This window comes from Mauremys reevesii, linkage group 23 (assembly GCF_016161935.1).
Source record: "Mauremys reevesii isolate NIE-2019 linkage group 23, ASM1616193v1, whole genome shotgun sequence".
Taxonomy (NCBI): Eukaryota; Metazoa; Chordata; order Testudines; family Geoemydidae; genus Mauremys; species Mauremys reevesii.
In genome coordinates, this window is record NC_052645.1 from 15,319,774 (window position 1) to 15,343,488 (window position 23,715).

General features: G+C 49.2%; 1 protein-coding gene across 2 annotated transcripts in view; it reads left to right on the forward strand.

Moving 5' to 3' along the window:
- The window catches only part of RUNX3 (RUNX family transcription factor 3), a 113,516-nt gene extending 90,112 nt beyond the window's left edge, over positions 1-23,404 (forward strand). Inside the window, exons 6-7 of one of the 2 annotated variants that reach the window (XM_039511851.1) lie at positions 2,155-2,319; positions 20,403-23,404. In XM_039511851.1, coding sequence (XP_039367785.1) covers positions 2,155-2,319; positions 20,403-20,926 — 689 coding nt within the window. In that variant the 3' untranslated portion in view covers positions 20,927-23,404. The remainder of the gene's footprint in view (positions 1-2,154; positions 2,320-20,402) is intronic. The other variant, XM_039511852.1, reaches the window with a different exon arrangement.
- Positions 23,405-23,715: the final 311 nt, after the last annotated feature.

The following is a 23,715-nucleotide window of genomic DNA, read 5'->3' on the forward strand; positions in this document are numbered from 1 at the left end:
TTGCCAGGGTGTCCCTTGAAACACGAGGTTTGAGTTTAATAACTCTGATGAGCAATAAGAGAGGTAGGACTATAAATGTACAAGGACCTTTTCAAAGTGAGGCTCAGATCCCGCACTCAGATCCCAACAGGATCCTTCTCTCCCCTACATGCTTGTGGAGTTCCATGCACAGAGCGACTGCAGAATGCAGACCTGAGTGAGATGAGACAAACCAATGCAAGATAGTGAGACAGTGGGCAAAAGATCTGTAAAGGGCAAGTGTGGGGACTACTTTCATTCGGCTTGGCTGTGAATTGTAACTTGAGATACTATAACCATGGGGGGAGGCAGGGCAGAGCAAATATGGAGCAGTTAATTTGGCGTTTTTAAGAGCTGAGAGTGTCCCTTTTTAAAAGCCAAGTGAAGTTGCATTTCAGTCCCTGTATGTTATGTTATTTGGTTGCATCAGCTGTGCAGCTGTGGTCTGCTATGAGTCAGAAATCCTGGGTTCTGTTCCCAGCTCCGCTACTAACGCCTCGTGTTGCCTTCCCCTTTGAAACGGGGATAACGTGTTACCCATCGTTGCAAAGTGCTTTGAGATCCGTGGATGACAGGTGCTGCAGATGTGCAAAGTGTTGGTCCGTCAGGCGGATTTGTAGACTTCAGCCCAAGAGCGTGCTGAGTAGAGGCCAGAGCCTGAGTTCAGTTACGCCGATGTCAATCTGAAACAACGCTGCTGGTTTCCCTGGAGTCACTCCAGGTGTGCGCGGGTGTAACTGAGATTGGAATCTGGCCCAGAGAGAGAGAAGACCTTTCATGTTGATTAACACAGTCAAATGTGAAAGTGGTGTGGCAAGTGCATTCCATGCTCCCTTTGCTTTGGCATCAATTAAATGACTATCCCCCTGCTCTAGCAGCTTCTGCCTGAGGATCTCAGAGTACTGTACAAGCATTCCTTGCTCGGTGCAGTACCTCGCTGAAGTAGGTGAACATTCTTCCCATTTTACAGATGAGAAAACTGAGGCCGAGAGCAGCAAAGTGGATTCCCAAGGTCATGCACACAGTGACTGTCAAAGCCAGTTCTCCTGACTCCCACTGCTGTGGCTTAGCCATGCCATCTTTCCTTCCTAGTTCTCTGTGCACTTCTGGAGACTGCAGTGAAATGCCTGTCGTTTGTGCAATGAGCGAACACAATGAAGATAGTTTTAATTCAGCTTGTCCTTTACTTATTCCCCAGGCGTGCCAAGAAATGGTGTTTAAAATCATTTGCATCTGTTTCCATTTCTTTTCCCAAATGAATTAAGAGCTGTGGCAAGGCCTGGCGACTAGGGCAACATGGAGAGTATCAGGACTCAGGAGACCTGGCGTCATGTCCTGGCCCTGGCAGTGGGGGAGCTGGGTTTTGCAACCAGGAAGGCTGGGGTGGGAGCTGGTTAAGGGAAAATGGGGAGCAGGATCCTGGCAGGTTAGGAGCAGAGGGGGTGAAGGTAGGGCTTTGGGACACAGAGGGGCAGGAGCACTAGGGCAAGGAGCAGATGGGGGCCAGAGAGTGGCACTTACCTGCTTGCTGCCTGGCTGCACAAGGGGGCCCCTTTTCTCGCGCTCGTCCAGCGAGAGGCCTCCTCGGGCTGGGCCAGGCTGTGGGCTCCTGCGGGGCTGGGCTTTCCAGCAGCATGGTCCATGCCGAGGCCTCTGCACGCACCGTCTGCATTCTTCTGCTGACACGTGTTAGCCATTTGTTAACGTGCTTTGATCTGGTCCCATTTCAAAAACTGCATAACTTGCCTATGCCTAGAGCGGCCTCTGTGTATAATATGCTGGAAAAGGCACCACACATACCACTAAAGGGGGCAGTCACCCCCTCCCCAGTCCCCTATTAGCTCCACCACTGACTGCTGGGGTGACCTTGGGCAAGTCACTTCCTCCCCCCTCTGTGCCTCAGTTTCCCCTTTCACTCTTGCCATTTAGATTGGGACAGGGACTGTCTCTTACTATATGTCTGTACAGCGCCTAGCACAACAGAACCTGATCTCAGTTGGGGGCCTCTACATGCTACCGCAATACAAGTAATACGACCAGGCTGTAAATTGTTGTACCATTCTCACTTTTTATTGACAAGGGCTCTCTAGCCAAAGGGTGACTGATTAAATCTCGGATTTTCTCACAATGTTGCAGGGCACAGACAAAAGCTAGAAGACCAAGCCAAGCCCTACACAGACCGCTATAGCGAACTGGAACGTCTGCGCCAGTCTATGAGAGTTACCCCAACAACTCCCAGTCCCCGAGGATCCCTGACCGCCCCAGGCCACTTTGGGTCACAGACTCAGACTCCAATACAAGGTAACCGGGTTGGGTTCATTAGCACTCACCTGCCTTGACACTCGAGTCCCTGAGATTCTGCCGGGAATCTTCCTTGCGCAGGTCATGAGAGGTGGAATTCTCTCTCTCTCCCCAACCTTGAGCATGGTGCTGCCAGATGATGTAGTAACCCTGCCCCCCATGTGGGCGGGGCCTAAGGTCCCCATGTGGGAGGGGTTAAACTGCTGTTGGGGAGATGGCAGGATTGAGAGTTCAGAAAGGAGCCAGCAGGAGTCAAAGGAGGTTGAAACAGGAGGGGATCTCTCTCACTGCACCAGCCAAGTCAGAGGGGGAGCGTTCAGATGGGGCGGGGGTCTGCACTCCCTCTAGCTCCCCTTTAAATCCCGGAGCCCCGTGCCCTATCATGACGGGAGGTCACATTAAATGAGAGAGGGCTCCCGTGCTGGGAGCTGTATCCTAGCACTCCCTAGGTTTAATTCAGTGTGTTCGTTAACAATCACAGGAAGAATGCATTTGCCTACTTAGGCAGCAGATCTGCGGGGGGAGCTCTAGGCATGTACACTTCTACCCCGATATAACGCTGTCCTCGGGAGCCAAAAAATCTTGCTGCGTTATAGGTGAAACTGTGTTATATCGAACTTGCTTTGATCCGCCGGAGTGCGCAGCCCCTCCTGGCCCCCCCCCGGAGCGCTGCTTTACCGCGTTATATCCGAATTCGTGTTATATCGGGTCACGTTATATCGGGGTAGAGGTGTACTTTAAACTGAATAACTTTTTTAACATGAATGCACCTGTGTGTTTAGGCTGTTAAGGGTGTATTGTACACTATGTGATAATCAGAACGGTGTCTTGTCTGCTTGCATTGTGCTTATGCCAAGTCTGCAGACGGACTAACCCAACAAAAACAACTCCCCACCCAATGCACACACAGAGTTTTCTGCAACCCTCATTAATGAGCAACACAGACAGACCTCAAGGTGTTGCACATGAATCTGCATCCAAGGTGTTTGCAAGTGAAAATGCACAAATCACTACTTATGCCTATAGATAATTAACCTGGAGATGTCAGTGTGTTTATCCCAGCATGCACAGATTTTGGATTTCATCACTAGATTGGGCTAAGCATTTAAAAACAGACTGTCCTGCATTGCAACTACCCGTCCCCAGAGACTTGCTTGCTTAATGTTCTACTGTGAGAGGTTCTTTTATCCAACCTCTTACTTCTGTGATTTATAATCACATCATTTTCTCCCCGTGGAAATTAAATATAAAGTAATAAAAGGCTTGAATGAAAAACAAAATTACATTTTTAGCTAACATTTTGAGACTTTTTTTTTTCAAAATTCAGATTTTTCATCAAAAATTTGAAATTTCAAATGTTCTTTTGGTGGAGTAAATTTTTAAAAAGTGCCTAAGTCCCATTTCCAAAGGTGACTTAAGTGCTTAGGCCTGGACTCTAAAAATTATTCAGGTGCCAAGCTCCCTTAGAAACCAATGGGAGATAGGAGCCTACATATCTTTCAGTATCAGGGTTTTAGGAGCCTACGTCATTGACAGACAATGAGACTTAGGCAGCTAAATCACTTAAGCACTTTTGAAAATTATACCCCAGCTCGAAAGCAGTTAAATAAATAAAACTAAATTGCAGTGAAAATTTTATTTAAATTCTTTTCATTGAAATTCTAATTTTTTTTTACAAGCTGTCCTTGGAAATTGAATTAAGATTAGTATCTCCTATTAAAGGGACTCTGCCAGCGTGTTTTAGAACCACTGTTTAAGTTTTGTTTAAAGGGGGCGACGTTTTAGAGACCTCAAAGACATAGTGCTCTTTCATGATTACAAAAGATTCACTGTATTGCATATATATGTATTTAAAAAACTGCCATGTTCCCCTGCTGAAAACCCATAAATAATGGTTTCAGGCAAGTGCCTGAGAATCAGGTAGTGAGACTGACTCAAAATCAAAGTGAAACTGGCCAGGATAATTTCACTGAAATGCAAAAGGTCAAGCAACAGCAGAAATGGTGAAAAGCAAATTAGGTGTATAACATTATTTCCTTTTTGATAATCTAAGGTAGAAGGAACTTTAACAAAATACACAGGGGCAAATTCTGTGCCCAGTTCCACGGGTGTCAATTTGGAGTGACTGCCTTAAAGTTAGCAGAGTTACTCTGGATTTGCCCAAGGCCGCCCAGAGGATTCCCCCGCGGGGAGTTGTCGTCCTTCCCCTCGGACCCCCCGCCCCGCCCAGACCCACCCCGGACCCCCGCCCGGACCCCCCCCCCGCGGGACCCCCCGCGCCCGCGCGCCCCGCCCCCCCACCAGCGGGGGGCACTTTGGCGGCAGGTCCCACCCGGGGACCCCCCCCCCCACGACAGCTGCACTCCGCCCCCGCGGACCGCTCCGCGGCTCGCGCGGCGGCGGCGGGCCTTCTGTCCGGGAGAGGAAGGACCCCCCCCCCAGCAAGCCCCGGAGCGAAGAAGCGGGGGGGCCCCCCTGCGAGAGTTTTCCGGGGCCCCCAGAGCGAGTGAAGGACCCCGCTCCAGGGGCCCCGAAAAACTCTCGTGGGGGCCCCTGCTGGGCCCGGGGCAAATTGCCCCTCTTGCCTCCCGCCCCGGGCGGCCCTGGATTTGCCCCAGGGTAAGCAGGAGCTAAATCTGTGTTATAATGTTTTAGCTTGAGAGTGTCCTTTCAATTTAACACGAACTACAACCAATAATAATAACAAAAACCCCTCACAGACACCCGTGTGATTCACAATGATCATCATTTTTGCCCAGACCATTAGAACTCAGGCCTGCCAAGAATAATACAAGAGTTAATAGGCCTGTAATTTTTCTCATGTCTTGGCACGTTCTTAGGTAACACGTATAAGAAGACGATTCGCTCTGAGAGATGACGCAGGGTGGGAGGGGCAAGAGGGAGATGCCAGAATCTATCTATGGTATTTAGACGGCTCCCATTATCGTAGCAGCTCACAATCTTCAAAGTAACCTCACAACACTGCTGTGTGGTAGGGCAGCGCCATTATTCCCATTGGCTAGATGGGAAACAGAGGCACAGGGAGACTAAATGAGTTGCCCAAGGTTATACAGAGAATCAGTGGCAGAGCCAGCTCTTGAAGCCAGGTCTTCCCAGTCCTAGGCGAGCACCCTGACCCCTGGGAAATCCTTCTTCTCTGGGATATGGTTTGGCTACCCAGGTGTGTCGCTGCAGATTGACAGTAGGGATTGAGTGGATCATAGATAGTTCATGGGCGCCTATGTGCTATTCTGCAAGTTGTGTGACTGTCACCAACAAAAGAAAATGGGCTGGAAGCAGCATTCGACTGTAACCTAAGTGGGCCTACACCCAATCCCTGGGGGTGGGCTGTGCCTGCTTGGCGTTGCACAGGGGGCTTTTGATCTGTGACTATCACTTGCTCTAGTCACGGGAGGATCAGTGTTCTGAGCCTGCCTGTGTCAGCGCCACCCCTTTTCCTCATTCGCCCGGCCTTGCTCAAACCGAGACAGAGCCAGCTCCATCTTCAGCCATGTTGAAGAACCCTCCCACCCAACTGCCGCGTCTCCACGCTGCCTGCCGCAGCCGAGGCATCTGCTCCTGTCTGTAAATTGCAGAGAAAATGAACATACTGGTCCAGACCCCACTCTCCAGCTGAGGTGGATGGAGTGACTCTGGAGTTAATGCTGGGGTAACTTAGAGCAGAATCTGACCCTCTGCACAAGCCTCTCACTGAGGCAGCCCCTGGCATGTATAAATAGCACCCCCTCTCCCACCCCCAGTGAAACGATCATCCTGAGGTTAAATGGTCTAATCTCAAAATGAAAAACCTCCCAGGAAGAGAAAAACCTGATCATTTCTGGTGGGCTGGTGAGGAAGCACATAAGGAAAGTTTGACTACACCCGAGTTCAGAGCACCTGATTTTCTTCTCACTTACGCTGGTTTCACACCATTAAACGCCATTCATTTCAGTGGGGTCAGTCCTGGTGTACACCAGCATTAGTGAGAAGAGAATCAGGCCCTTCATATATCTGCATGCAGCTGCAGTTTACTCCTGTTACCATCTCTCGTCAGGCCACGGTCTGCTTTCACTTGGCACCAGTGTAAATGCTACTGGAGACAAAGGGGTTGCTCTGGATTTACACCAGAGTAACTAAGAGCAGAATCTGGCTCTGCAGTGTGTTAAATCAGCAGCTCTGGTCCATAAATCAGCGTAGCGCCATTGACTTCAGCAGAGCTGAGTTCATTCTACTCAGCTCAGTAGAAAATCTGGCCCGATATTTCTCGAGTGAGCCCTGTGAAATCTGAGGTTTTAAAATCCTGGCTCTCCCATGCGCTGTAAAATGCCAAGCTATCATTAGAACGGTTTGAAAATGTTCCCTTATTATGGGGCATGCACAGACACGGCTCCGTGCTGCTAAATTTCCCATCTATGTTATCTTTGTTTCTTTTTTCTTTTCTATTTGTTTTAGGTCCTTACCTTGCGGGCTTTGTCTCTTAGCTAGGATAGTTGATCAGCCTCCAAAAATGAAACGCTATGTTAAAGGAACATATGTCAGACGCCCTGAGGCTGTTCTGAGGACACGTTGTTCAGTGAAGGCAGTCTGAATGGTAGCAAATATCTGCGGTACTAGGAAAAAATGTAATTGTCCTAATAGCTGGCTAGCTTTCCTTGGGATTCTTTCTTTCTCTCTGTCCAAAAGAAGGGCCTGGTTCTGCTCTACTGAAGTCAGTGGGAACGTTACCAATGAGTCAACAGGAGCAGGGCAGAGATACTATACAACCCAGCATTCTAGAGTACTAAGGGCTTGTCTACATGGAGAGTTATTCTGGAGCAGCTATACCTGATTAACTGCGTGTGTGGATGCTCTTAGTCCAGAATGTGAGTTCCTTAATCCCTGGGTTAAGATCATTCAGAAGAAGGCACTCTTATTCCTGAACAAGAGCATCTACACATGGAATTAATCAGGAATAGATAATCTGCTTTAAATTCATGCTTTACTTTATTCCGGATTAATTTTCATGTGTGGACAAGCCTGAAGTAATGCAAAATAGACTCAAAGCCAGTGGATTCAGATGTGAGGATTACGCTGAGGAGACAGGACATCTCAGCACCTGTGCAATCCCTGGCTGCAGGAACAGGTCTTGGGGGCCATCGGCACCTTGGGGAACCAGATCAGCACAGAATCAGCCCTGAGACTGGGGCACAAACGTCCCCCCACCTCCACCTAGCCACGCCTTGGGGGCAGCTGAGAACAGGGCATCTTGTTTTTATAGCAGACCACCTCAAAATGGTGGCTTTTAAAAATAATGATGCGTGCGTGAGCCACGGATTTCACAAATCCAAACTGACGCCTCTTCCAGCCATGGTGTAACACAAGTGGATGGGGTGACGTGCCTTTCACCTGGCAGAATTTGGTTTTCCCATGTGGAATTTTCCTAACTTTTTAGAATTGAGACGAGACGCATCCTTACTGCAAACTGCCAATCTGACCCGAACCCAGACCAAACCTCAAGCACCCTTCCCCTCATGCCAAAGACAGTGACAAAGCAAAGTGTGACATGATTTATACACGCACTTGCAACACGTTTCCTCTGGCTGCACTCCGGGCCCCTGGGCTGTAGGGGCTTCATGAATGACTCACTGCCGCATAACTGACATGGTTCTCGCTAGTATCAGTTGTTGCGGGGGGGTGGGGGAGGCAGGGAGGTTCCTTTTGAAAACAAGAAACGTTGTCACCTTCCTGTTGGGTGTTTCAAAATTGTTTCCCTGGGTTGGCTGGCCGGTTGCTGCAGTGAGCCCAAATGCGGAAGAATCTGATCCGGTTCTCATCCCATGGTTGCTAATGGGAAACTTTCCATTGACTTCAGTGGGCGTGGGCTCCGGCCATATGCCAGTGGTGTTCCACAGAATGCTGGGGCGTGATTTTTTACAGGCATCGAGCAGCCCCCAGCTCCAGCTGATGTCAGTGGAAGCCGCTTGGCACCTGTGAGAATCCGGTTCGTGGCACCTAGCACCTGATGTTTAAGAAGGCCTCTAAACCCATCAATCCTTATAAGCAGCCCTGTGAGCTCATTACTATTAATGGCTTGTGCTGGGTGGGAATTCAGGGGAGATAATTAGAGTGGTCCCTTCCAAGCCTGGAATCTATTAATAGCCTTATTTTATAGCTGGGGAAACTGAGGCACAGAGCAATGTAGCGATTTGCCCAAGGTCACCCAGTAGGTCGGTGATAGAGCCAGGACTAGAACCCAGGTCTCCTGAGTCCCAGGACCGCGTTTAATCCATAAGGCAGTTTTTCCCCATGACCAGGCTACTGCAGGTAACACAGTGGGATTTGCTTGGTGATGGTTTATAAGCCAAGAAGTTAGCCTGGTTAGAAATGAATCTTGGGGAAAGGCCCTGTATCCAAAGGCAACTCACGAGACCTAGCAGGGACCCCTGGATTAAGCATCACAACCCCCTGCAACCCCCTTTATCGGGGTGTGCCCGCCCCACCTATCCAGTACAATCACAGCAGGGTCCCCTGTTATTTTTCTATGTTGATATTCAATTCAATGTATTTAATGTGCCCCCCCACACCTCACCCCACCCCATCCACCCCCCCCACATTTTCAGGGTGCTGCAGAGTTTGGCATTGACACAGCACGACTGCCTCGTAGAAGCTGCTGGGAGGAAGGAGGATGGTTTTCAGGGGGGCTTAGGGTTTTTGATCCCGTGGGGAGTCCATTTTGGTATCCTGGGGACCATGAGACAAGGGGGGCTTTTGGGACAGAGGGGATGGGGGGTTGGGTGGGGAATGGAGGCGACTTTAAATATGGTGCAGGGGAGTTTGAATTCCTCACGCCCCATCCCAGAACCTCTCCGGAGATGCGCTACCTCCCACCCCACCCCAACGCAGGCCAGTGCATCCAACACTAGTTCAGTAGCTGGCCAGCTCTCCTAAAATGGCCAGCCGTGGAATAATTAACAAGGGTGACTTTTAAACAAGCCAAATTAGGGTTCAGCGTCAAGACCCCCGAGCGGATCCTGGGGGTAGTTCACACCTCTCCGAGTTATTGTTTCAAACTGCCTGCAGACTCAGGCAAACAGTGTAGCGGCCAAAGGCTCCAGTCGAGATCGGGGACCCAGTTGTGCGAGGTGCTGTTCAAACACATAAAAGGAGACAGCCCCTGCCCTGAAGAGTTCACAGTATAGTGTAAAGACAAGGTTCCATCAGGGAGGGTGAATATCACGCCTGCAGCAGGGCGTGTGATGATACTAGTAGAAGGACATGTGGTGATATAGACTAGCTGCGTGCACAAATAGGATGCATTTTAAGGATCCCAAATAAAAATGAAATATAAGTCACCTCTCTTGCAAATCCCCTGGAAAGGACCAGGTAGACGTGAGTCTTTGCTACATTAGAACAATTGCACTGGTTTAACCAAATTGATCTAGTTAGAACCAGAGCAGCACCTTGTGTAAATGCACTTCAACTAGTTGAACCCCCAGCTTAAATTGGTCTGGCTTATTTGGACAATTTGCAAACCGAATTTTGCTGCCATTGAAGCCCAGTGTCCATTGACTTCAGTGGAAAGAGGGCGAGGCCAATGCTGAGCGCTTTGGAGAATCCCGCTCCCGGTGCAGCTACGTTAGGGGTTCACACCAGGTTGATTTTTAAATCGATTTAGTTAAACCGAGGACAATTTTTCAAGTACAGATTAGGCCACAGAATCATAGAATATCAGGGTTGGAAGGGACCTCGGGAGGTATCTAGTCCAACCCCTGCTCAAAGCAGGACCAATCCCCAACTAAATCATCCCAGCCAGGGCTTTGTCAAGCCTGACCTTAAAAACCTCTAAGGATGGAGATTCTACCACCTCCCTAGGTAACCCAGTCCAGTGCTTCACCACCCTCCTAGTGAAGACTAGAAGGCTGCTTTACCATATACACTTAAAGAAAATCTTCCTTCCTCCTTTTTTTATGTTTGTAAAGTACTGTATTACTTTTAATCGTTTTATGGCCCTGCAGCATCACAACTGCTGGGCCATTGTAATGACTGCAGTGTAGACCTGGCCTCAGAAATGCAACGTGGCTGGTTTTGAGGTTAAATTCTAAATTATAGACCTAGCCAGTGCATTTCATTTCTCCTCCCTCGTCCTCCAAGAAGCCATCCAGATTGACTTATAGTCTTTTTAAAATAGCTGTTTCTTAATGATTAAAAACATTCTACCGTAGGCAGCTACTAAATTGTATCCAAAGGAAGTTAGGCAAGCATTAGTGGGAAGAAAATACAGTGTGGGCTATAACTTTCGCCTCAAAGGAAGGAACACACCAAGATGGGTTTCCTGGCGTCTTTCTATCTCTGAGTATTCCTATGTCTTTAAACTGCTCTTCTGAGCCAGTGAATTAGATTTGCACATTGGACAATATTCCGTGAAATGAATCGAGTTTAAAATATTTAAAGATGGAATATAACCTCGTAAAGAAATGCAGCATCACGACGAGCCACAATAATAGCACTTAAGCACTTTATTTCATAAAGAGCCTGCGGAGCAATCACTCACCTACCACTGATGTGCAGCCACCGCTGGATTAGAGCATGGCAGCTGTTTCCCAGCAACAGTTTATGAAGGGAAATAAAACACTTTCTTCCTTTGCAGCTGCATAAGATCGAATGTAAGGAGCCCACCTGGAATTTGGTTTCGACACTAGGGTTAACAGCTCTCCTCTTGCGGGTGGGCCGTGGGCTCTTGAGCGGTCAGGATCTTGGTTTTCCTTCAGTCCACACCGACTTAGCTCTTGATGCTCCACTGACATTGTCTAGCACAGACCCCCTGGAAGAAGAGAACTGCACTGATGTCGGTAGGATTCTGCTTTGTTGCACAGGCCTGGGCTACTGTGTTCTGAGGCGGGTTTGTGGGCCGTAGAGTAAAATGAGTGCTGCCTACTGAATCAGCTTGGTGTTCCTTAAGGGGTCTCCCCCTCCAAGTATTGACCTGACACACAGCTCATGAGGTAGTCGGGCTGCAGGCTGTCAATCTCACCGAATACCAGCCTATCAGGGCTTTTGCTACTCTTTGCAGTACAGGTGCATAGTGAACTGTGAGCTAGAATGCTGCTAGCTTAGGCCCAGATTCACAAAGACACCTGGGCACCTCACTCCCATGGGAGATCCATGGCAGGGAGACACCTAAATACCTTTGGGAATGTGAGCTCCACCCAGCAGAGCTGAGGTGTGTCAAGGGCATGAGCAAAGAAGCTGACTTGGGTGGATTTTGGTGAGTAGATCGGAGGGCTCTGTGTGCGTGTTCATATCGCTCTAAATTTCAAGACATTTATAAAAACAGGTTTCAAGCCGTAAATGTTCTTTCCCCGCTAGAGCAAGTGCCCCTGAGATGCTCAGATAAGCTGGATGGTATTTCAGACACAGCAGAGGAAGTAATCACATGTAGTTCATGAGTTAGTTATATCAGATATAGAACAACCGCTTTGCTGGTTGTTGCAACGGACGCTGTTCACACCTTGGCTTTTCAGTGCCCCGAAATAAACTCTCTTCTGTTTTCTTTCCAGAAACATTCACCTTTTTTTTTTCCCCTCGCCTTCCTCTTTGTCAACTCTGAGTTGAGAGTAAATGAACTCGCGCACAGACGTGAGAGGTGACAAGTAGCCATGAGAACTGGCATTTAAGGGAGGGTTTGGAATCCTCTCTAGAAAGCGGGAGGATTTGCCATTATAGAGAACACACTGTCCCTCTCTGTGGACCACCTACTACCCGTGCTACCAGGTGGACCAGGCATTAGAAGTACAAAAAAACAGGGAGAGACGCAAGTGAGGAGAAAAGAGAAGCATGTTGGAAGACAATTTAGGTACAAGGAGAACAAAGACTAGAAGGGAAGGGTGGGGGGGAAATCAGAGGCACAGAGAGATGTAGAGAAACAGTTTTCTCCCCCACTACTCGCTGTCTTTCACAGACACAATTGTATACAGAAGTGTAAAATATCATTCGTGTTTACATTGTCATCAATCATCATGCCATATGGCAGGAAAGTAGATCCCCCCTCTCCCCCAGGCTGGATTTTTCATGTCAATTTTGCAAGGTATGTACATACACATCACACGGCTAGAGTCAAGCTGAACAAAATGTGCAGGCCTATAAACACATACACATACACACACAGCGCTTTGCTGCTGACTTACTTGGGGAAGACATGTTACCTGTCCGTGCCTCAGTTTCTCCATCTATAAAATGAGGCTCATGACACTTTATGGTGGGCAACATTTTCCAAAGCCCCAAAGGGCGGGATTCACAAAAGGATTTAGGCACTTAACACCCACTGGTTCAGTAGGAGTTAGGCACTTAAAGACCCTTGTGAATGCCACTCTACGTGCCTAATTCACTCTTGAATTACCAGTCACTTTATGGGCGAAGCTGAGAGTTTTACCCGGTAACTGTGTGAAGCACTTTTGGTGACGGGCCGTGCAAAGCATCGCTGCTTTCCCATTGGCTATTAGCCTTCACGGTAAGCCGTGTTTCCTAGTGGTCAGCCTACATTTTCCTCTGCCCCCTCCTTTCATCCTCTGTACTCCTCGAGTATTTATACCCCAGGGACGTCCCATGGCCCCAAAATAATTCCTTCCTCCTTGTAACCTAAACCTGTTCCTGCTCGGCAGGGGATCAGGTCTGGTGGGAATGGTGCAGGCCAGGAAAGGCAGCGAGTTTGGGGTGCCCAGCCCTCCTGGGACAGATAGCGGCTCTTCGAGGAGGACGCAGAACTTTCCGCCCCGCATCAGAGACGCGCCTCCCTCCTGCTGCATGACACAAAGTGTCCCCGCGTTTGCTCCTCCGCTGCTGACTCGCTAGGGCTTTGCTGCCGTTAATAAGCAGGCATTTGGCACCGCGCTTGGCCTTTCTCTCCTCAGCGCCAGAAAAGGCCGATATAGGCGCCCACGCTGCTGGGACACTCCGTCACTTGGGCTCAGTTGCTTTAGATGGAAAAGCGCGACACGGCTTTGAAAGCGGGTTTGTCTGCAGCTTGGCAAAAGCAGGGGGGTGGGGGGGCTTTAAGACGTGCATATTGCACTGGCACAATTAACTAATAGGGAGTGCGCTGGCCTGCTCCTCCACACCATCCCGATGCCAGAACGAGCCCAACTACGAGACAGTGCCATTAGCAATCAGGGCTTTGACCTCTCCATGGCTCTTAGTTAATACACATTCCACGCTTCCCCAATCTCCCATCCAAAACACTGACATTTCCGCTGGGCGATTGGGTCAGATTTTGGAGTAGTTGGGCACTCGGTTCAATCTTACAATGGTTAAATTCTTACATCTAAATGGGCTTATTCAGTTAGTGCAGCAGCTGGTGTGATTTCGAGAAGAAAATAAACATTTCCTTCAAATATTTTGATTGGCAACTGGACAACTGAAATACTCAAGCTCAAATTGCCAGGGTCTAAAAAGCGAAGGGGGCTGGACGGCTAGAAACCAAGGCAAGCCATCGTAAATTTGCAGATCCAAAGTGTTGTAGATGCGTGTTTTAGATGCAGTGGAGTGTGTGTGTGTGTGTGTGTGTGTGTGTGTGTGTGTGTGTGTGTGTGTGTTGCAGTGGATTGTGTGTCGGTGTGGGTGTGGGTGAGAGAGAGTTTAAAAAGCAGCTCTGATTTCAAACGGAGTGAAGGGCTGATGAGGAGACTGTAGGTACATGGTACTAACTCTCACTTTCCTGGCATGCGCCTAGCTGGTTGTGCAAATGGTATGCCCCTTGATCGCTTATTTAATGTGACAGAAGGTTCCTTTGCTGTTGCAATAAGTGGTTATGGAACACATTAATACAGCTGTTTTATTTGGAACTTGCCGAGGCTGTTATGATTCAGAACGTCAGGGATGACCCTTCTGATTGCCGCAGGAGGAGACTAGGAACTCAGGCAAGATGAACAGCCTTCCAAATTTCATTAGAGGACAATGATGCCCAGCAAATATGTAGGGAAATTTTTTTAGCTTAGTGACGAATTACAGTAAATTGTTTGCTAACTAATTGTGCTTATTAATTGTGTAAAACTTCAGGCTGCAGTTGTTTGGTTTGTTCTTTTGGGGATAGAGTTGGTTGAATGCTGCAGGAACACAGGTTCAGCATTATACATATGACACCAGTGCCTAGAGACTGCAACTGAGAGTGGGTCCCCATTGCGCTAGGCGCTGTCCATACACATACTTCGAGAGCGTTCCCGCCACACAGAGCTCACAGTCTAAACAGACGAGACTGACCCTGCATCGGGGAAATAAAATATTATTATCTCCATTTTACTGGGGAAACTGAGGCAGGGGGACTAAGTAACGTGTTCACAGTGACACAAAGAGGCGGTAGCAGAGTTGGGAACTGAATCCAGATCTCTCCGACGGTGGCTTTGCCACAAGACCATCTTTTGTCGCCAGTTGCAACCTGTATGTCAGTGTGTGTAAAGTGTCTGGAATGGGGTCCGTGTGCACCACTGCCCTCTAGTGGGCAGAATGTCAGGTCTCGTCCAGGTGTTGCTCACTTTGCAGGGCTATTGCCAGCTGATGGGCGCAGCCTGATAGAAAAGCGACTGTTGCTTCACAAAGAGACGTTCACCCAGCATGGGAGAGCTGCAGTTTTGTAGCCGAGGGTCCTTTGGTCAAGTCCGAGTGGGGCCAGATTCTAGCTTTCCATGCACCTCAACATCGCGGTAACTGACATCTGGGCTGTCTAGCCACATGACGTGTGCCAGGCTTATGGGCTGGCTCTGGCCTTGGCTAACACGCCACAGGTTGAACAGGAGCCTGCCAGGACGAAAGGCAGGAGCTGCTACATCTGGCGCTCCAGAGGCAAGGTTCCCTAAGCAGGGGCTGGAACGTACCAGCTCATATTATCCGTGCGGGGGGGAACCTGTAGCATGGGGTCACCAGCTTCACTAAACCACCCCCAGTTCTGTCGCTCATTCAGCAGCTGCAGTTGTGATGTCCTGGGGCAGGGTTTGGCTATCACTGTGGGGCAGTGAGTTGTAGGCGCTAGAGACACATGTGCCTTACTCAGTTACCCTTAGTGTGTCTCTCGGTGAGGGACAAAAAGCTTCAATGGTTAAGGCCTGGCGGGTAAAACCTGAGCTTAAAGCCCTTGGGTGCCCCACCTTCCACTCAGCGTTTGTATTGACTCCTTGTTGGAGCCGGAAAGACCCGACAATACACATGGCTTTGCAAAGCGGGGCCTTGCTCATTCCAGGAGTGCAGGCTGCGGGCTCCCAAGCAGTCGGGGATGTTCCGTGGGCGTGCTAATCCGCAGCACGCCCGTTCTGATCCCTGGGAGGTTGTTATACAACCCAACTGTGGCTATAAATAGAACGAACGCTGTTATTCAGCACACCAGGAATCTTTTTCCCGTCCCTCCAGCCTGTCAACCTCCCCCATCTGCCCTGTTTGGGCAGGATCTGCCAGAAGGATACTTCCCACTTTCCCGTTGGCTTCAAGGCTGGCGGTGTCAAGTGTCTACAGCTCCAGGATGGAGCCATTTCTCCGCTTTTATATCGGAAAGGTGGGGGGGATAGGGGGAGTGGGGAATCAGAACACAAAGGCTGCCATTATATGGGGAGGTGGTGTGTTGGTCCGTGGCCACTGTTTGGATTTTCCTGGTGGGACAAAGTCCCCAGAGATGAAGGATGAGAATTGAAAAACAAACAATCAGGGCTAGTTTTACTGCTGCTCTGTAAAAGCTGAAACCTTCTTCCGGATAAAGATGTTAAACCCAGGTCCTGACCACTGTTTGCAAGGGTGATGTTAGCCCAGGTCTCCTGGCTAACTTCCAGCCCCTCCTGTTCCTTCCATAGTTTCAGCTGGCCAAGATATTCGTCTTCACTTCCTGCCTTAAACCGCTCTGCACTGTGGCACGCCAGCACTGAGGTGGCTGTATTTCGGTGGGCAGAGGCATAGTGATATAGACTGTTAGAGGCGTGGGTGTGTTGCAGCGAGCCTGCAAAGCGTACGCTGTAGTTTAAGTTGATTCAGGATGAGACTCATACCACTACTTCACATGCGAAGACTCAGTGCTAATGCGCATACAGGGCAGCATACCGATCCAGATTCAGCCCTGGTTTAATTCCATTGCATCTGGCTCATTATCACTGGCCTGTGCTAAGCGGGTAAGCGCTGACGCCTGGAAAGCTAGCCATATTTGCATGCCGTAGAAGGAGTGTCCATAGACCTAGCCATGCACAGAGCTCCCTGCACAGGACCTGTAATTAACATTTTGATACTGTTGCATCTAAATAGTAGCAAGGGTGGATTGCCAAGTGTTGCAAGTACAGACCAATAAAAAGTTGGCTTCAAAATAACCCCCTTTTGAGTGTCTTATAGAGGCAAAGGGAAATGTGCCCTGAGAACTTATGTTTTATTTCAATTTGCTTTTTATGGAATGTTATTTATGGGCATATGAAACATAATGAAGGAAAGTAATTGCCTCTTGGCTCAGCTGTTGGGATGCAGTTTGGTGCGGTCTGCTCACCATTTAATGTGAGGTAGTCATCATCTGTATTGGCCGATCGTGTGAAGCTGAATTCCCAGGGATGGCCTAACCCTGGGAGAAATGTAGCAAATTTGGAGCCTGCTTCCCTGAGAACGTGACAAAAGAGTCCAAAGATTACAAATGAAATTGCAGGTGCAGGAAGCAATTGGGGGCCCGGGCTCTGATTCAGTAGGTGGTGCTGTTCACCTTATCACGGAACGGCGCTGTTCCTTTTATGCAGCCATACCATCTTCGTGTGTTGGGAACTTATCAGGTGTCAAAATTAAGCAGGTCTAGGCGGCCCAAAGCTTGCATGAGAGATCTCCAAGCAACGCCTAGGCACATCAGGAAGGGCTGTTGGTGCTTCACTTCTCTTTTGTGGATTCATGGCTTCCTGGGAGGATATTGTGCTGCTAGAGATCCTGCCTTTAGGATGAGATGTAAAGTGATGGTCCTTCGGTCATTTGCAGTGGTTAACAATCGGACAGTGCCTCTCCCAGCAGCATAAGGGTGTTAGCCAGGAGAGACCGGACAAATTCCAGCGTGAATCATTCCATTCTCCCGCTCTAAGCTCCCCCTGCATTCATGGTAGGACAGGGCCCTCTTCGTCTCTTCCTGTCCCAAACTGCCAAGTAACATTGCTGGGCTGGATTTTGGTGGTAGATGGACGGATTTTGTTCTGCTTTGCAATATAGACATATAATTTGTAAAGCATTTTGGGTTGAAAAAGCACCATCTAGGTTGGGCTTTATTTATTATCCCCACATCTAAGAAAAAGGCAGTGAAACGACATGGCACCTCACATCCTTCCCTGGGTAGCCTAATCTATTCGCTCCCCAGGTGAGTCTTGCCCCCATGCTCAGGATTTAGCTGGTCGCCATATTTGGGGTCGGGAAGGAATTTTCCTCCAGGGCAGATTGGCAGAAGCCCGGGGGGGGGGTTCGCCTTCCTCTGCAGCATGGGGCACGGGTCACTTGCTGGAAGATTTTCTGGACCTTGAAGTCTTTAAACCATGATTTGAGGACTTCAATGGCTCAGACACAGGTTTGATACAGGAGTGGGTGGGTGAGATTCTGTGGCCTGCGTTGTGCAGGAGGTCAGACTAGATGATCATAATGGTCCCTTCTGACCTTACAGTCTATGATTCTAAATACGTCTCCACTCCTACCCACTTGCAAGGATCTCACTGTTATAATTCCTCTTCTGATATAAAGCTACAGGCCAGCTCTGATTGTGGTCTGCAGCTTAGACCAGCTACTTAGACCAGTACAAATCAGGAGTCAAGCCTTGAAAGTCAGTAGGGTCACACCAGTGTGAGGAAGATCAGAAACACAGCGTCGAACTGTATTATTTCCCTCCTCCTGATCCACTGACGTGTCGTTCTTTGGCATTCGGGAAGCTCATGTCTTAGGGATACAGTGCAACCTACAAAGCGCCCTCTCTGTATAGACGTGTATGGAGAAGGATCCCATCACTTGTGTTTTGTCATTACAGAAAAAAGCTACAGTAAAAAACGACATTATTCTGGGCTAGGGACTGACAAACAGCAGCCAGGGTTGACCCTATGGGCCAGATTCAGAGCCGGCGTAAGGGGGAGCCACGCCACTGAAATCAATGGTGCTAGCCAGCCTGTGGCTCGGGCTGGGACTCTAAGGTCATGTTGTGCGGTGACCGCGGATCTGAGGAGAGCGGCTCTGCACCATAATCTCACGCAAAGGTGGTGTTTTGAATGGGGCTGAGGGAAGCTCCTTTCTTGTACCTCCTTTGGCCAGCTCCATTCTCCTGCTGCTGCTTGGTTAGACCAGGAATAGTCCAAGGGCCCGGAAGCGGAGCTGCTGGGAAGACGTCTTGCCCACTCTCTGTACAGCGGGACCCGCCGGCCGGGGCGGTGAGGTTGTAACTGGCCCAGCAGCAGCTTTCACAGTTGGGTCAAGAACCACGAGGCTAAATCTTGCCCTCCCCCTGCAGGAGGGTCAACGTAGGGTGGGCAACGGTAGGCCCTTGAGCGCGTGGGCTTTGCGTGACTCGTAGGCTTTTCTTTGCTTTGTAGCAGGGCCCCCCATGCCCAGAGATGTGCTGGAATCCAGGGGGAGATGCCACAGATCTTAAAGGCAGCCACCAAAGTCTGGTACATTCATGAGAGGGCCCAGTGCTCCCCTGGGAACCCCTTTCCTAGCTTGGTCTGCCTGGGAAATCCTTTGGGTTTCCAGCGGTGAAAGGTGGCTCCATATCTCCTTGACCTCCCCCCAAACAGACGGGGGCTGCCCCAACGTCTGAGGGAATTAGAGAGGATGCCACTTTAGATTGGCCTCCCGGCTCCTCCCTCTGACTTTTGGCCAGAAGAACCAAGTTTTCCACTCTTTATCCCCACAGAGGCAAAAAGCAGCAGGGACATGGTGGCTCAGCTTGGGAGCTTTCAGCTGTGTGTTTATCAGCTCCATCCCCTGATGCTATCAGCATGAACAGGCCACCCACACGAAGGCTTAACGACCTGGCCTAGACTCCGGCTTTCCCTCCCTGGCTCTGTTTGTGCGTGTGTGTGTACACCAAGGGGGCCTGACTGACTGGCTCAGGGACTGGCTGTCTGGGGCCCTGTGCTGGTTTATTTGCTACACAGCCCACGCAACGGCTAAACAATTTTTTTGTGTTTATAGCTCTTTTTTTTTCTGCTGGAGGCGGATAAACCGCTAGAGAAATAAGCTGATCCCCGTTCTTTCGTGGATAAGAAACATCAGCTTTTAGGGCAGGAAACCGGACTGGCCTAAACAAATGACTTTAGGCCTTTTTTTTTAAGCTTCCGCGACTCTCCTTAACGGCAGATGTAGAATGTGCCTCTTACTGCCAATTTTTTTTTCTTGTGCTGGAGACACAAGGATTAACGCACCAACCCCAGGCGGTGTGCCACGCTGTAGAGTACAAAGAGACCTCACCCTCCTCATCAGTAGAACTCAAAGCGCTTTTACCAAGCACATTATGCCCATTTTATAGTTAGGGAAACTGAGGCACGGGGAGCTGACGTAACTTGCACAGTCACTCAGCAGACCAGTGGCAGAGGCAGGCGTAGAACCCAGGTTTCCTAAGCCCCTGTCCAATGCTCTAGCCACTAGGTAACACTACTTCGTTACACAGCCGCCGATTGGCGGTAGATCCCTACTTTCTGTTTTGTTGTTCACACTCCTAAATGGTTTATTTATTGTTTAGAATTTCTTCAGTTTCATGGACTGATTTAAGTAAAGGCTGCAATCCTTTTGCCATCTAGAAAGGAGAGCGACAGACATAATGCTGGGCTGCGAGGGCTGGTCTGTTTTCGTATCACTTTTGTACCCGGTTTAGAAACCAATACAGTTAAGTCAGTGCAGTCCCTTGGTGTGGATGCAATCCCTTTATGGATGCAGTTCTACCTGTATAAAGGTGTTTCGATCAGCGTGGCTTTTCCCCGGTTGCAGAGGACTTGTTGCTCACAGGAATCTGTTTGGACAAATCACTCACTCTGCACGTTAAGCGTCAGCCCCAGGTCCAGCCTGAAGCTGGGCCCATCAGCTGTGGTCTTTGTTTTCCACCGGGAAAAGCCTAACCAGGCAATGTTCTTTTTTCTTGCAAACAGGCACGTCGGATCTGAGCCCCTTCTCCGACCCACGTCAGTTTGATCGCTCCTTTCCCACGCTGCCGGCCCTCACCGAGACCAGGTTTTCCGACCCCCGGATGCATTACCCCGGCGCGATGTCAGCGGCCTTCCCTTACACCGCCACGCCCTCAGCCACGGGGATCAGTGGCCTCAGCATGACCAGCATGCCGACCACGACCCGCTTCCACCACACCTACCTTCCGCCGCCCTACCCTGGCTCCACCCAGAACCAAAGTGGACCCTTCCAAACCAACCCCTCCCCTTACCATTTGTACTACGGTACGTCGTCCGGCTCGTACCAGTTCTCCATGGTGGCGGGCGGGGAGCGCTCGCCCACGAGGATGCTGTCCTCCTGCACGAGCGCCTCGGCAGGCAACAACTTAATGAATCCCAACCTTGCCAATCAGAACGATGGAGTGGATGCGGATGGTAGTCACAGTAACTCGCCTACAGCCATGACGACCACCGGGAGGATGGATGAGTCTGTCTGGAGACCCTACTAGAAAGGACTCAAGGAGGCACGTGTAACTTGAACCGAATAAAATGCCCACCAATGTGTTACTCTTGTCAATCGCGAATAGAGCAAAATGAGGCCTAGCACGGGACGCCTCCCAATCTGAAGGCAAGTCAGGATCCTTCCTTCATCAATATACGTAATTGGCAAGCAAAGACGGACCAGCGCTGTATACAGTTCAAGACACGCGTCCACAAGGCTCGACTTGGTCACTCAGTAAGGTCCCTTTGGTCTCTCTGAAATGGGTGGATTGTATATAGGAGTGTGTGGAATCAGATGTTTGTTAATTGCGCAGCTATGGCTATGTTCGGAATGCCGATCAATCATCTCGCTCTTAACCAAAAAAACCCTGCCCTCCTGCAGAATCATAGGTGTTAGAGAAAATTTTACAAAGCCCCCAGAAATCAGCCAGTCCATCTCTCTGCAAATACAGGAAGAATGAACTAAGACGCCTTAGCCACTCGCCCCCTCCAGAAAAGGGCCTTTAACCACCAAACGAACTCAGTAAGGATACCAGAGCTGCCCGCATCAGCTGAGACGCGAGTCTTGTTTACAGCAAAACAGATGTGACTGGCTCTCGCTGACGCAGTTAAGGCTCTGAAGAACATTGCTAGCGAGTGAGCAGGTATCAGCCATGTGAACAAGTGCTGTGATATGATTTGGAACGTGGTTGTATTGTGATTTTTGTTTTGTTTTGTTTTTAACAGTAACATGGCTGATCCCACGGTTGACGACCTCCCCAACCCCCTTCCCATATGTTTACATGAGATGTAATTTTTTACACAATGTGTTTTCCTTTTGTCCTGACATGGACGTTAAGTTCTTGCTACTTCTAGTTAGTCTCGATGGTTGCGTCCGAGACGAAGAATGCGTTTGGGACAATCCAGTGTGTGAGGTGCACTTACAAACATGTTTGCTGCAAAGAGGACTTGGAAGCCTTTGGAATCATAAGAAATCCAGGATAGCGGCTTCTCCTCTCTCATTTCCAAGTGGCACACAGGCAGCTGTGGCAATACTTAGTATTTATTTTATGGTTCTCTTCCATTTTTACACCCAGAGTGGCTCAACACACCATGCATCTGTGCTTAAAGAAAGGAGATTGTCAGCTGATTCTTAAAGTACTGACTGAGATTTGAATGACCCCTCCATTTTAAATAAAATGTAACTCCCTGGTTTTTGGGGTTTTTTTAGACAAATTAAATCATAATCGATAGCACCTCTCATCTCAAAGTACTTTGCATAATTATTCTTCATATCACAGCCCCTGCAGTGATTTAGGGCACTTATTATCCCCATTTTACAGACAGGTAAACTGAGGTAGAAGGATTTGTCTAAGGCCACGTTCAGTGGCACTATTGACCCACGCGTACCACTGGTACCGGAGCAGCAGCTAGAGGCCTCAGCTGAGATTACGGCCCATCGTGCTGGGTGCTGCACAGACACATAGTGACCATCCTCCACAGTGACCTTACAACTGAAATAGACAAAGCGCAAGGAAGTAAACAGGGGACATCACACAGTAGCTCTGTGGCAGAGTCTGGGCTAGAACCCAGCATTCCTGGGATCTCCCTGGACCATACTGCCCCTCCACGTTGCTAGCTGACAAAAGTTAGCTCCCTGGGCTTCAAACGGGAATTAGGGCCTGATCCTGACATAACCTTACTCACACTAGTTGTGCCACTGAAGACAAGGAGACGACTCCTGTGAGTAAAGTACGTTTGCCTGTATAACACTTTGCCCCATCAGCCTGCAAGTGGGTTGGAAGAGCTGCCACACTTGATAACTGAACATAGCGCACCAGTGGCAGGGTGAGTGGGACCAGAACCCAGGACTCGTGTGTTGCAATAGCTATTTTAAGGAGAGGGGGTTCCTGCTCCCGTGTTGCAGTGAAACGCGTACACCCATGCAAAATGGATACAAAATGCTACTGAACCAGACTGGAAGCATTTTCCCTCCACTTTGAACTGGTGTAAATGACTGCACATGGCGACGGGCGATTGAGAGTCAGGGCCTAGAATTCGATTCCCAGTCTTGTTAAATAGGACGGCCCCGTGGGAGTCGGGTGCATCAGTCAGTATCTTTGAGGATCTGAACTAGAGGTCTCCTGTAGTTGTGTAGCCACTTCAGATGAGACGCGTTCATAATGCTGAAGCTTAGCTCTAAGTTCATCATAACTCTGTGAGTATTTAACAAAGCATGTGGCTGGAAGCAAGCATCTGTCTGGCAGGGTGATGTAGGCCCAGAGCTGCCCCTTTTTTCCCCTTAACCTATTATGAAACTGCTACTACTCAGTCGGGGGGGGGGGGTTAAAGATATCATGAGAATTATTTGGCATCTGTTTGCTTATGTTTGAGTGATTTAAGGTTGAATGTCAATGAGCCCTTGAGCTAGGATGACCGGACAGCAAGTGTGAAAAATCGGGACGGGGGTGGGGGTTAATAGGAGCCTACACAAGAAAAAGACCCAAAAATCGGGACTGTCCCTATAAAATCAGGACATCTGGTCACCCTACCTTGAGCGCCTTTGAAAATTCCACCCTACGCACCACAGCTAAAGCAAAGATGGTTGGCTTGTCAAATCTCAGTGGGTATCTTTCCAGCAATCCAATGACATATAATGCCTAGAAATTGCACTACCGTTTAAATATGGGGTTGAGACATCAAATCATACGTATCTGGAGTTAGTTGCAAAGCGGCAATGACCACTCATGGATTTAAAAACCGCAAACTCCACTTGCCTTAGCAAACAGCAAGCCCGTGCCTCTTGATTGCTATCTGT